The sequence below is a fragment of the Equus przewalskii genome, chromosome 1 (genome assembly GCF_037783145.1).
Source record: "Equus przewalskii isolate Varuska chromosome 1, EquPr2, whole genome shotgun sequence".
Classification (NCBI taxonomy): Eukaryota; Metazoa; Chordata; class Mammalia; order Perissodactyla; family Equidae; genus Equus; species Equus przewalskii.
In genome coordinates, this window is record NC_091831.1 from 20,885,934 (window position 1) to 20,900,049 (window position 14,116).

The following is a 14,116-nucleotide window of genomic DNA, read 5'->3' on the forward strand; positions in this document are numbered from 1 at the left end:
TCCTCCAGTTCACTTCTCCATCCCTTGGCCATTTCCCAACCTTTTCTGAGTGTCTGCCATGTGCCTGCCAGGCACTGGAGGGGGGACGCTGATCACAAGCTTGGCACTTAGGCTTGCTAGAGTCACGGGCCTTGAGCTTTAACGGACTTTCGGGATCATCCAGCTCAGTTCACTCATTTCATAGATGAAGAATCTGAGCTCCAGTCAAACTCTCTGCCTGGGCTCACGGGAGTGAAGAGCCCAGAGTGGCTGGGTGCTCTGACCACCTCCCCGTGCGCCTGCATCTCCGTGTGGACTTCTCTTGCACAGGAGCTTAGGGAAGCCTTCAGCAGGAAAGCAGTTGTTCAGATCGCCAGCTGGTGAGCAGATACACAGCCTCACGCCTACAGCTGCACGTCCACCACCACCACCCTAGACTTCATTTGGAAATACAACCCAGTGAAGCAGGCTGGGGCGCCAGCTAAAGGTATTCTACCTTAACAACTCCGCAACATGAAGAAGTGCCCTTTTTTTTAAACTATTTTTATTTTGCACTATAAAAAACAACAACAACAACCAACAACAACAATGCTTTTCTTCACATTTGTTTGGATTTTAGGGAATTATTGCCTTTTCCCCTGGAGAAATAAAACCTACAGACAAAAAAGTAGTAGTACCACATTGCAAAATCCCACAAGTCAACAGCTTGAAGACAACCCCCAGGGGCAGGGAAGAAAACAAGTGTCACAAGAGATGAGACAAGCACACAGAAGGACAACAAGCTGGGGAAACGACCGTTTCAATGCCACTGACCCCAACAGCAGGTACCCCTTTTCTCCTGGCACCCACTGCCACCACCTCAAAGGGGTGATTTTTGGTCTAGGGTCTGAAGAACTCTTTTCAAGTGACACAAGAGTTGCTTTGAGGAGAGGTGCAAGGAGAAAGGTTCAAGTATGAATGAGAATCATGCCAAAGTCCACAGCCAGGGAAGAACCCACAGGGAAAGGAAACCCAGAAGGGTCTGTGTCTTGCTACTTCAACCAGCTGCCTCCACTGGACCCCAAGACGGCGTCTCAGAAACATCTGAGGGTTCCAATCAGCATAGGTCATGTCCCTACAAACCCTGCAGGGTTACTTCCCTGACTAGATGGTGGTTGGCTTATGTCCTGAAGCAACAGAGACAGATGCTGAGTCTGCCAAAGTTAAAAAAGGTGGAAATTGTGCTTCCTTCAAAATGAATTGGCTTCATTAACTGCCTTTTCTCCCAGTCTAGCAACTGCTTTCTCCCCCGTTGCTGCAGGTATTTATTGCCTTACGCTTGAAATGAAAAGGCGAACTTTGAGGTGCAAGGACTGGGCAGTCCTGAGAGGGCAGAGGGTCTGGAAGTACAGTAGTCAGCACACGCTGTGCTCTCCTAATGGCTTGGCCTTCCTTCAGTCCCGAGAACCTATCCCCGAGGTCAGTCTGAAGTTTGTTTGCAAGCCCGGTGACCATTACCATCCCACTGGGGCAGTGGGACAGGGAGGTCTTCAGTATTGCACAGGTATGAAATGTCCACGAGTTTAAAAAACAAAATCACAGTTGTTCTTGGGGCTGGGCTGGTTCCCCCATCCCAGTTTTAGCAGGATGTGGCTGTGGCCATGGGGCTCCTGCTGAGCTCTGAGACTGTCGAGTGGGTGGGCACTGGCGCCAGCACCGAGGTAGGGAATGTGCAGTAGGAACCCTGCACGTCAGGGCTCAGTGTCTGCAAATGAGCTTTGAATGAAGAGCCAGCTGCCTCCCCTTGGCAAGAGGGAGCCTGAGGGGTGGGCGTGGAAGGCAGGATCTCAGATTCATACTGCAGGAGCTGGCCCATGAAGCCAAAGTTGGGTGAGATCACACTCCTCCTCTGCTTGATGTAATCAAAGGCGTCCTTCAGGTGGAACTGCTTGGTCTTCATGAGGTAAGCCATGCAGATGGTGGGTGAACGGGAGATCCCAGCCTCACAGTGGACCAGGACCTTGCCTCCCTTTTCCCTGACACAGTCTGGAAGGAGGAAAAGACAGTAGGAATGAGCCGGGATTGGAACCCAAAGGCAATGCCAAAACATAAGAATTAAACACAAAAGTGGCCTACTTATCAAACCGTCATGCCAGTTCAACAGCTGTGGTCCCACATGAGACTTTTGCCCGTCCTTAATTGCCACTGGTGAGGATAGAGCTTTTGGGGTCCTACCACTGTCTATCCCCCATGTAGGACCCTTATAGTCCTTAGAGCAGCTTTCCAGTTCTCCAGGATACTTGCACAGATTCTGCCATTAGAGGCGCTAGACCGGGAGTAATCGCTTCCCAGGGATGCCATCTTAACTTGGGTTCCATGGATGGGTTTCAAGAGGACACTGGAAAATCCTTCAAATTGCATGCAAGTTTTTATTGAGTATGCACATTTTCCTGAGGGTCCCAGGCACAAAGACTGACTTGGAGAAACAATTCTTGTCTCTCTGGGTCTGATTCTAATGGTGATGACCTAGCCCCCATCCTGGTGGAGGCCTGCCAGCCTTCCCGGGCACCCTGTCTGGCTCTGCCAGGGCGGATGCTTGGCTGGGTCCCCAGGGTTCCCATCACCAAACACAATAAATAGTGCACAGCCACTAATTATAGCCCTGGCTAAGTGACGCTTACAAGATGGAGGATATAAATGGCTTTCACAAACTCCATCTTGCACAACAATGGGAGTCACTGCTATAAAGCTACCACCATCAGTTAGCATTCTTTAGCTCAATATGACAACAAGGAGGTCGGCTTCCTTTTCTGCTCTATTCATCCCCCCCAAAAGAGCAACAACTGATAAAAATGGGAAGGGGTAAAAGGCTAAACATATCTACACATCAAACAAAACCCACAAAAAATAGACTTTCAATTCCCTGTCTTGTTAGTGAGAAAACAATTACATCACAGGAAGTTAGATGTACCTGGCACTACGTGAGGCCACAGAATGCAAAAACACAAGATTCTGAAGGGCAAGAAAAGTCAGCCCCCTTACCCACCTTCCTTTTCAAGTTCAAGGAGTTTGCCAATGAATCTGCAAGATCTAAAAGCTCAAGTTTCTCAGGACTGAGGGAGGAACCCTGGAGTTTCCTCATCAGAACAAAAATCCCAAAGGACACCCCAGGTTAGCTCTTTAGAGGTGCCCCCAATTCAGTCTCTGACTCAAAAGAAAAAAACCATCCCTGTAAACTAGCTCAAAGGAGAGACCCCAAATCCCTAGGATTACAGGGTCGTGGCTCGGACTTTCCTTTGCTTCTACTGGCTTCCTTTGTAGTCTAGCTTCTAACTGGCCCACTGCCACACCCAAGGCCTAGAGTGCACGGCTTCCGGACCCCACTCTCCCCTGCAGGGCTTGCCTTCCACATGGCCCTCGGAAGAGGTGAGTGCGATTCGGCCTCAGTCCCTCCTTCTATCAGCAAGGCAAGGAGTCTGGGGAGAAGCATCCTGTGCTTTCAAAACACTGTTTGTGTGGTTGTGTACACAGAGACAATACACACACAGGATGGGGAGGGAAGCTTCTGAGACATGGTTAGGGGCGGGTTTCATGACCTCACTGAGTAGCTATCTAGGTAATTAAATAACAGGCTGAGAAGGGCAAGGCATTCCCAGGGACAGGGAGAACAAGTCAAGGGCTTCCCACCCTGAACCCATCATTTCGGCTGCCTCTCAGAGACTCTGAGGGAATCATCTCAACTCAGAGGCTCAGAGGACAAGGAGGACAGGCTCAGCCTTTTGCCTCTGGCGAGTTTCTCATTTTGGGTTTCCTGTAGAGCAGAAATCATGTGTGACAAGCAGAGGGCCCACCAAGCGGCTGATGGGGGGCCTTTAATTGCTACCTGCACTAAGTCATTACTGCTGTGCCCAGCATCTGCCTTTTCCCCTCCAACATCCTTCAGAACAGGATACATCTCAGCTCCAACTATGCGCATTAAAGGGAAGGAAGCACTCTGGAAAGGGAGGCGAGACCACAAAGTCTGGTGCTTGCAAATTTGAGACAGAAAACGGTCTGCCTGGTCCCCCAGGGAGAGGGATGGGGGAAAAAGAAGATGTCAAACAGAGGAACGACCCAGGCTACAGTGAGGAGCTGGAAACCCAAAGCTCAAAGCCTTTTCCAGGCAAAGGGACCAGAGGTTTCCAGGTCTACACAATGGAATAAATGAAAACTGCCTCACAGAATGTACAAAGGAAGCAAAAGATGCCAACTTTCCCGCACGTAAAGCATGGAGCTTGAGTCAAGTGCTATCTTTAATCCAAAACTAGCTGAAAATGCAAAACAAACTGCCCTCAAAGCAGTTTGCCAAAAACTATGGAAAGCTGCCAGGGCCCTCGGGGCTCAGTGCGTAAGTAGTGTGCTCTCCATCCTTCTGTTTGCTTTTAAAAATATCCCAACCTACGTAGAAGCACGGTTAGGGTGCTTCTTTCCCTCCCCTGCTTCCCTGGCGTGGAGCATTACGCACGGAGGTCCTCTGCTTCCCGCCCAGCTACAAACAAAAACAAGAGCAGCAGTGAGCACGGCCATAAAATTGAATTAATTCATTTATCTTGCTAATTAAAGCTCCTATTAGTAGCAACTCAAATCTTCCCGTGCCTTTTCGGTGACTGCGTCCCTTCTTGGCTCCAACTGTTGGTGGTTGCATACACAAGATACTTTTCTTCTTGGTGAAGGTAGCCCCCATCAGTACGTCAAAATCCGAGGTCACGTGTCCCTAGGGGGCTCCCAAAACAACTGAGGGCGAATGGCTGAACCTACCAATGAAGTCTATTGCTTCTTGAAAGTGGGAGCTGATGTCGGCCGTGTGACTGTCCTCCACAGGGATCCATTTGTAGTGCAGGCGGGTCGTGCAGGCCTCGGAGGCCCGCCGGGACACATTGAGCAGGGCCGTGATGTGCAGGTTGGCAAGGAACTCGCACTCGGATGCATGGTAGGCACTTCCAAGGTAGAGGAACGGAAGGATTTCAACGGGGCCGCCCTGGAAGCAGGGGCAAAAGACGACCAGGAAATACTGGATGAGCTTGCTCATTTGGGAGAAGAAACCAAACAACCCTGACCTGTTTGTTTTAAGGTAGGAGGTTCCCTCTCTGGTTTCCAGGTAGAGAGAGTTCAGAGCCAGGGCAGTTCAGCCCAGAGTGTAGGTGGAGCCTCCATCCTGGCAAACTCTCTACCCTACATTGTAGCCTCGTGACTCAGTGACAGCAAAGCCCACACAGCATAGATTTTCATTTTCTTGCACATATCAAGGAGGTAGGAAATGCCAGCAGCCTTCCTATGCTGCCAAGGATGAGAAGCAGTGTGGCATCATGGGAAGAACCAAGAGGCCCTTTAACCTTGGGGCAACCTCGGTTTCTTTCTAGATAAAATGGGGAAGGGTTCAACAAGGTGAGCTGCCCCCTCTACAGTACCGAGGTTTTATATACTGTATGTCACCAAACCTAGGACACTGTTGATCCTCAGATGCACCCAGATTTCAGAGATGTTAAAATGGGTCCCCTCTCCCACAAAAAAGTATGCTTCTTAAGAAGTGAAAAGAACTACTATCTACCCCGGAATTCTCAGATTAAGAAAAGCTGTTAGGTCATGAGCGGAGGGGCTTCCCCCACCCCTGATCTTCTTTGTGTGGGCTCAAGGGTTTGGTGAGAGATGCTTACATCCTCATCCTTTTGGGAGGCCCCCCACACACCAGGTTTCTAGTTAAGGAGGATCTCGATGAGAACCAGGAGACCATCGACCCTGAGGCAAAGCTAAAAAAACCTGCTAGCTAGTCAAACTCTGGCAGCTCAGCATTTCCAGGGTGGCAAGAGAAGCCAGTGATGTTGGAACAATGGGAGCCCCTGGAGATTTAGAGGGAAACATTGAGCTGGAGGCACAGGGGCTGTGTCTTTGGGAACCTTTCCCATATCATCCATCCGCTTCCTGTGTTTCCATTTCCTGTCCCAGAATAAGAGCGGAATGGAAACTCTCTGCCAGACCCATACTAGGGAAAGGGGCATGGGACCAGGGCCAGCAGCAGTAGGCAATTCTCAAATTACCCAGGCTGTGGTGTTTGCTTTTTCTTTCCTGAGAAGTCAAATATTACAGCAAAGGTCAGTTTGGCCGCTTGGAAGAAAGTTATAGAGAACTTTACAAAAGGTAATAATAGTAACAACCAGTATTTTCATTAGCACCTACAATGGCTGGCCCCTGGGTTTAACACTTTAGATGTACCTACATAGATCTCTCTCTCTTTAGAACCTGGTAAACGCTGGCCTACCAGGCCTGGGATCTCATTCAACTTCTGACGCTCAGCCCAACACACCCCTGAAACCATGTATCTTTCCTTTTCTGAATCTTCTGTTTAGACTCAAGAGGAAGAAACCAAAGGTTAACACCATCTCGCCTGGCTTCTCTCAATGCCGAAAAGCTTCTAAGAAATAGCAAGAGGGGGTTCCCCAGATGAACCCTGGAGACACATCAGGGCCTCCCCAGTCCTCACTTGGCCAAAGGTCTGTGTGCTCTCACAACATCCTGCCAATTCTTGTTTCTCTTTCACTTTCTGAGAAACCAGGGGAAAACGCCACCCAAACAAACAAAAATAGAAATCCAGCTAGGCCGGATGCCCACAGCTTGCAAGCCAAGGGTTCATCAAACACGTGAGTATTTTTAATAAAGGAAAACAAACAAAATAACAACCCTGGCACCACGCCAAGCTAACAGGCTTCCTGACCAAGGATCCCATTCAAGGAAAGGTCACCTGGCTTTACTCAGAAGTTCATCCCCAGGGGCAGAGCTCTGCTCATGGCAGGCAGCTGGCATTTTAGGCAGCATCTGGATGTTTTTCTTCTTATGATTTGGATATGGTCTTACTTTGTGGGAAAAACTTGAAAAGCTCCTCCCACCAAGTCGGGTGTCTAGAATGACCCTTTTGTGAAAGAAGGCACGTGGAAAACAGAAGAAGGTCCTGAAAAGAACCAGAACAGGAAGTTAAGAGAAGGGGGTTCTGGGCCTAGTGCGGCCACGAACCGAGCAGCAGGATGCTTTGCAAATCAATCATCTCAGTGGCCGTGAGACAGTTTTTCCCTCTGTAAATTGGGAAGGTGGGTTTTAACCTCTGGTTTCTGCAATAGATTTGGGTCATCGCTCCCCTTTTTGTCATCTTCCTGCATCATAGGTAACCCCCTGACTGAGCCTTCCACTTTTTCTTCCTTTAATGAGTTGTCAGAAAGTACAGTTCTTGGAAGGAAAAAAACCCACAGGTTTGTAGAAACACGAAATCCTCTAGTGTCTCTTGGTCTCCTCTGGTTTCAGAATTTACGAAATTAGAAACCCTTAGAGAAGCCTGCTTACCATCCAAATAATAGTTTCTCTACAACCCTCTCAACTTCTCCCCCTGCCCCATTTCAGTTAAAAATACCAACAAGACAGGCCTTGACAGTACTGGGTTGGTATGTAGAAACTGGAACAGGAACAATTACAAAGAAGATCAACACCGGAAGCCTGAAAGTCAGCTCTGAAACATCTTCAGAGAACCTAAACCGATATTTCGAAGCTTCTCTGCATGTCCCAGGCCAGCTAATAATAATGTATCTTTCACTTCCCCTTTTCTCCAGAAGCTGTCAAGCATCCTGTGGCTCGTTTGCTCTTGTCAGCTTGTTTGCTGGAAGGAAGCCCATTTATTCTTGGATGGAAACTCAAGCTGGCAAGCAACAGAGGCTCTCTAAAGCTAGAGGGCTCTGCCAACACCGTGAGCCACAAGAGAACCAACCACCTTGGTTGCTGAGTGGTTACTGAGGGGTGGGGGGGCGGGCGTTGGCAGTCAGGGTGCTGAAGAAGGAATGGAGCCAGGAGATGGGAGAGCACTTCCACAGCCATGTACCTGGTCATAAACCGGTCTGTAGCTGATGTTGAGCACTGGTTTCCCACACTGGCTGATGAGGGCTCTCTCAGTTTCAATCTTTTCTTGGGAAATGGGTTTTACGTCCACGCAGCACTCAGGATATTCTGAGTAGAAAGTCTCATATCCCCCTTCAAGAAAAGAAAAGTAAGACAGATGTAAGCATTGATTTCTCAGGCTGTCAGAACCTGCCCAGAATTAATCAATACCCTGAGTGTGGAACAGTCAAAAATATTGGCTAATATAGATTCTGGTCATATAAAAAAAATTGAGTCAAACCAACTAATAGTTTCAGAATAGAAATGGGCTTTACACCCACACACACATGACACACATACTTCTAAAAAGCTCTAGTTCAGGGAGGCAATGATTAACCTTTTGTGTCTATCAGAAGCGGCTTAAACTGTGAAAGGAAATGTATCTGACATCCAGCAAATATTAACCAAATCCCTCCAAAAAACAAAAAAAACTTTTCTCTTGTTTATCTAAAATGCAGATGTGATTATCCAGAATTTCATTCATTCGAAAGATAGATACTCCTAAACTGGTCTGTTTTGTCCCTAGCCCATCAGCTCTAAACTGGATTCTAGCTGGAACTCCCCCTATTCATAAGGGACTAGGGGCTGACCTGAGGTTTACACTCAAGGCAGTAAAACAGCCCTGCCCTTTCTCACTCCCAGGGCGCTGAGAACAGAGCCGACAATCCTCTCTATAGGTCCTATTAAGAGTAATCAATCTAGTTAATTACCTTGCAAACCAAACTGGAGGAATGAGGCTTCTGAACTTAATTCTCAGTCCCCAGAAGTAAAAACCGTCTCTCCTTTTGATGACCACGTACCCTCCCTTTCTACCTCCTTATTACTCTCCCCTCCAGGAGCCCTCAAAATGTAAGTCAACTACTGGCAGGTACGATTCTGTAAAAATCCTTAATATCACATTTAAACTTCTCCAAATGGATCACTTAAGGTAAAAACTCTGACCAACTCACAGGGACTTGAGCATATAAATAAGACTTCTCAGGCCCAGTACACTCAGTGGGGAAGAACCACATGAAAAAGTGGCCTTGGAAGCTTCAGAATGCCAAGCACTGAGGGGTGAACTGGCCAGCTTCGTCTGGGGAAACCCTGGTTTCCAATCCAAAGAAACCTAAGTCACTTTCTAGAGCCTCCAGAAAAGCTGCTTCTGCCTTTTTCTGGCCCAGAGAATCCACTTGGGGTCAAGTCATCAATGAAATATGCATTCTGGGACCGTGTTATTTTCCTAAAAGCCCGTTTTTCCTTCTGTCTTTTGGGGTGGTGACAGCCCCATGTGGAGCACATGGTGATTTTTGTAAACCCCTGCAGCAGACAAACGGTTAATGGATTACATGACAGTCTCCAGCTCCCTCCCAGAAGCTGCGGCCAATTCCTAGAATGAGTCATCTTGCCATTACAGCTTCCTCTCAGCTTGCTGGAACTGCCCCCGCCCCCATTCAGTACACCCAAATCTCCCCTGTGGTCACTTCAACAAATAGCCCACTGGACCTATGTGGACGAGCTTCTGGTCCTCTCCAACGACCATGTCCCCGGTCACGACAGGAGGCCAGGCTGGAGGCGGAAGGTGGTAGAGGTGTTTGTGGCTTAGCTTCCCCCTCCCCTCCACCGTAGCCCCTGGCCTCCTCCTCTTCCAGGAGGCAGAGAGAATGCCAGACTTACACTGATCCACAGCTTCCTCGGAAGAGGTGTCCCTAGTTAGTAAATCACTTCCTGTGCCTGGGCCTCAACATTTTGGTTTCCAAGAGACAAAGTGAGCGATACAGGATGGGAATCTGGAGTAAGAGTGGCCCAGGCCCTCCTAAACCTCAGAATGAGGCTTGGGAAAGAGAAGCCTTCAGACTGCCCCAGCTCTTGGCTTTAAATAGAGCACTTAAGAGATGGCTGTTAGGAGGACAGACAGGAGGTGCGCGTGTGGGCTGGGTCCTGCCTGCCTGTTGACAAAATAAGGCAGGCAGACAAAGAGTCTCAGTGTAGTTGAGGGACAGATAAACAGGCCCTGCCTCTTCAAGTTGGGGTCAGGAGGAGTCCTCCAGATTAGATGGTCTCTGTCTTCCACCCACTTCCATCAGAGGCGTGGAGAGACAGAACATTCCTCTCTGGTGCCTCACTTGGGTCGCAAGAGCCCTGGCAATACTTTTGGCTGCTTCAACCCTCTTCAGAGGGATTCTGCTTTCCATCACCACCGCATCACCAGGGGAGGAGAGCAGAGAAAGTGCATGGATGTATAAATTGGCACTGACACCACCATTCGGTTATCATCTCAACAGAGTTTTGTGGGGGGGGGGGAGGGGCAGCACTTAAAGGGAAGTGTAAAAAGGCATTGTCTCCAAGATCCCAGATGCCACTAGATTAAAACCTCAACTCATATCTGGACATGAGTTGGGTAAAGAAATAAAAATTCTTTGGCAACAACTTAACATTTAGTAGTGTCATAAGGGTAAGTATCAAGCAATTTCTACTGAAATTTAAAATGCACATAACTTTCAACCTGGCAATTCTATAACTTTACTGAAAGACAGTGCACATGCAAAAGCATTTGGACACGGGGCTGGCCCTGTGGCGGAGAGGTTAAGTTCACAGTCTCTGCTTCAGTGGCCCAGGGTTTCGCCGGTTCGAATGCTGGGCCCGGACATGGCGCCACTCATCAAGCCATGCTGAGGTGGCATCCCACATGCCACAACTAGAAAGCTCCACAACGAAAAATACACAACTATGTACCGGGGGCTTTGGGAGAAAAAGGTAAAATAAAATCTTAAAACACATTTGGACAAAGATATACTGGATCACACTGCTTCAAACAGTGAGGCTGGAGGCAACCTAGTGGGTATCAGCAGGGGACTGGTTTAAAAAGTGAACCAGAGGGGCTGGCCCCGTGGCCGAGTGGTTAAGTTCACACGCTCCGCTGCAGGCGGCCCAGTGTTTTGTTGGTTCGAATCCTGGGTGCGGACATGGCACTGCTCATCAAACCACGCCGAGGCAGCGTCCCACATGCCACAACTAGAAGGACCCACAACGAAGGATATACAACTATGTACTGGGGGCTTTGGGGAGAAAAAGGAAAAAAATAAAAAATCTTTAAAAAAAAAAAAAAACTGAACCAGACACATACGCTCTGATATGGACAAATCTCCCAAGATCTAGCTGGGTAAAAGAGTCAGGAAGAGGAAATACACAAAATCATTCTGTTTTTTAAAGATACTCATGGAAAATTAACTTATTTAAAGATCAACAACAAACGGTTCATGGTTGTCTCTGGGGAGTGGAACTGGGTTCTAGAGTGTGCGGAAGACCCAATTTTTATTGTACAGCCTTTGTGCTGTTCAAATTTTTACCTGTGTATGTTACTTTCATTAAAATTTTTAAACATTTATTTTCCTGAGATGTGAGTCTACAGAGTTGCCTACTTGCGGTGAAGTAATTTCTAAACTGTCAGCATGGCAGTTTGGGAGGGGTGGGGAGCAGGGGCAGGACCAGGAGGGGTTTCCTGGAACAAATCTTTCATGCTACTGGGGAGGGGGAAGCTTTTCCTGTACTCAGCGCTAAGAGCAGGAGACAAAAACCACATCATGAAGAGAAAGAAATCAGGGGCCACGTGAGAAACCTCTGCAGAGCCTGGAGGGCATACCTCGGTCCCCTGGGGGCTGAGCCTGGCTGGAAGAGGAAGATTATCTTCTTCTGCCTCTGTTATCTCCCTAACAGGAACAACAGGGGACAGTCTGCAAGAGGTGCTAATAGAGGTAGGAGCTGCCCAAGCGCCTCTGGAATCTCCTGGCCCGACTGTGTGAAATTCCGCAAATTGCAGGATTTTAAAACAGGGCCCTACACTGTACATCTCAAGGGAGCTGGACCAGAGTTGGAGGGGTCTCCAGGTGCAGCCTTGGCTGAGCCCTCATCTGTGCACTGCGGGCTAGGTCTCCCATACATGTGCGGGTACAACAGACTCAAATACGAGGCGGGAGCGGTCATGGGAAGTGACCCAGAAATCAGGGTCTTAAGCTTGAGAGTCAGTCACTCACTCACCACCGGAAGTCAAAATCATCTCCCTAGCAGGTGTAATGGACAGACTGGTGGCACAGTTTCTGGGGGTCTCACAAACCAAAGGCCACGGAATCCCCTCCTCCGCCACCCTGCGGCACCTCTCTTAGGTCCTGGCTCGCTAGGCGGCCCGCCTCCCATCCCGGGCTGATAGCGGGAGATTGGCCCTGATTTGGCTCAGGACTCAACCGGGGATGATCCCCGGGCGGGGGAGGGAAGGGGTGGAAAGGGTGGGAAGGCTGTTAGCTCCAAACTGAGCTAGAGAAACGCCTGAGAGGAGAAGGGGAGGCCGCAGGAAAACAATAAAAAGCAATAAAACGAAATGGAAGGGAAGGGGAGGGGTTCGCCAGGGTCAAAAAGGCAAGTGGGGTCGGTGAACACAGCCTAACGTACGTTAATTGTCCAGGCGGCAGGAAAGGGGACACCATGGCGCCACTCTCCTGGGGGGAGGTCGCGACCTGCTGATCCCGCCAGATCGATATATCAGGAAGACCCAGAGCCCGGGCGCCCGGGAGAGCTGCGAAGCCCGCGCCAGGAAACGGGGCCCGCGCCCAGCACGAGCCGACGGCCCCCAAACTGCTAAGCAACCGCTGCGTAACCAACCCACCCGGGCAGGCGCAGAGGCCGTCAGGCGCTTTCGAGGAACGCGGGTGGGGAGGGGGAAGCTCTGAGCGCTGACACTGGCAGTGCCCGCCCTAGCGCACGTCAGGCCCCAGAGTGCAGACTCCGGCAAGCGGAGACTTCCCGGGTTCCAGGGTCGAGGAGGGCGCCCCACGCAAGGAGGGGACCCAGAGCCCGGGGCCGTCCTGGCGCGGAGGCGGGGAGGGTGACAGGGGATCGGCGGCCCCGACGCGCTCACCTTTGAGGAAGTAGACCCGCGGGCCGGCGGGCAAGCAGGCGAGCAGCGAGGTGAGCACGACGCGAGCGGCGCTCTCTTCGCGCAGCTTCTGCCAGTGGCGGCTGCCCTGGTCAAGCACGACCACGGCCGCCACGCCGCCGCCGCCCTCCTGCAGCAGCCGCGCGCGCGCCGCCTCGTCGGGCAGCACGTAGCGCGCAGACACCGCGCCGCCGCGGGCCCGCCGCAGCACCACCGAGTTGAGGTTGACGTTGAGCGAGCCGCGCACGCTCGAGGCGGCGAAAGCCAGGTAGGGCCGGCAGTCGAGCACCACGCAGCGCGCCGCCGCCTCCTTGCGGAGCATCTTGCGCAGCTGGCGCCCGTCGAGCGACGTGACCTTCATGCCGCCGCCCAGCGGCTCCGCGCCGCGCGCCGCGCAAGTGCCTACGGCCAGGGTGCCCGCTGGCGAGGCACAAGCGGGCGACCCGCGGGGCTGCGGCCCGCCGACCGAGCCGTGTGCCGGAGCGGCCGCTCAACTCTTCCTTCCCGCCCAGCACGCTGGGCGCCGAGCCCTGCCACTCGCCGCCCCAGAAGCCGGGGATTCCGCCAGCAGCGCAGCGTTTTATGTGAATGAGCGTGCGGCCGGTGACGTGGCTGCCCATATAAGGCCGAGTATGGGCTTTCCCCGCCCCTTCGGGCTGTGGCCACGCCCCCGGGGAGCGGGAGGCGCGGGCCGGGCGGACGGCGTTAGTCAGCCGGAGAAGGAGGAAGTGGAAGGCGCCTCCGTGTGCTCTCTGTGGCATCGCTCGGAGAGACTCACTCGCGCATCACCGGGGACTGCCGGTGGGGTGTCAGGAACGCCATGGGGCCGAGGTGACCCACGCTGTGCGGGAAGAAGAGGAAGCGGGGGAGGCAGGGCCGGCGCCGCACAATCGGGCTTTGAGTTTCATAGACGTAGGTTCAGAACCTGCTGGGGGCCGGCACCGTGTAAGGCAGAGCAAGGGGAGCCCTTGGCTAGTGCCCTCAGATGAGTCAGAAATGGATTCCGATGCTTACCAAAGTCTTTACGCGTGAAATGAGATGATAGCTGGGATTTGCTTCAAGAGATGAGTTATGGATGACTCGAGTTTGGGCTTGTGTTGGTAATCGTTGAAGCTGAGTGATGGGTACTTGGGGGTTCATTATACTGTTTTCTCCACTTTTTGTATGTTTGCGATTTTCCGTAATAAAAGTACCCAAAAGTAAAAATGGAGAGAGAAGAGCCAGCAAGTTAATCTCCCCAAATGGATTCTGCCCTCCAAGGATTGACAGTCCTTTTCTCTGTCACCTTCCAGTGAT

At 51.0% G+C, this 14,116-nt stretch overlaps 1 protein-coding gene across 1 annotated transcript; it reads right to left on the reverse strand.

Moving 5' to 3' along the window:
- Positions 1–556: 556 nt before the first annotated feature.
- Positions 557–13,683, reverse strand: DUSP5 (dual specificity phosphatase 5). The gene is made up of 4 exons (XM_070633120.1): positions 12,803–13,683; positions 7,856–8,004; positions 4,756–4,975; positions 557–2,004 (listed from the first exon to the last, which is right to left on the reverse strand). Exons 1-4 carry the CDS (start codon positions 13,179–13,181, stop codon positions 1,598–1,600), a joined length of 1,155 nt encoding a protein of 384 aa, XP_070489221.1. The 5' UTR covers positions 13,182–13,683; the 3' UTR covers positions 557–1,597.
- Between the last annotated feature and the right edge of the window lie 433 nt (positions 13,684–14,116).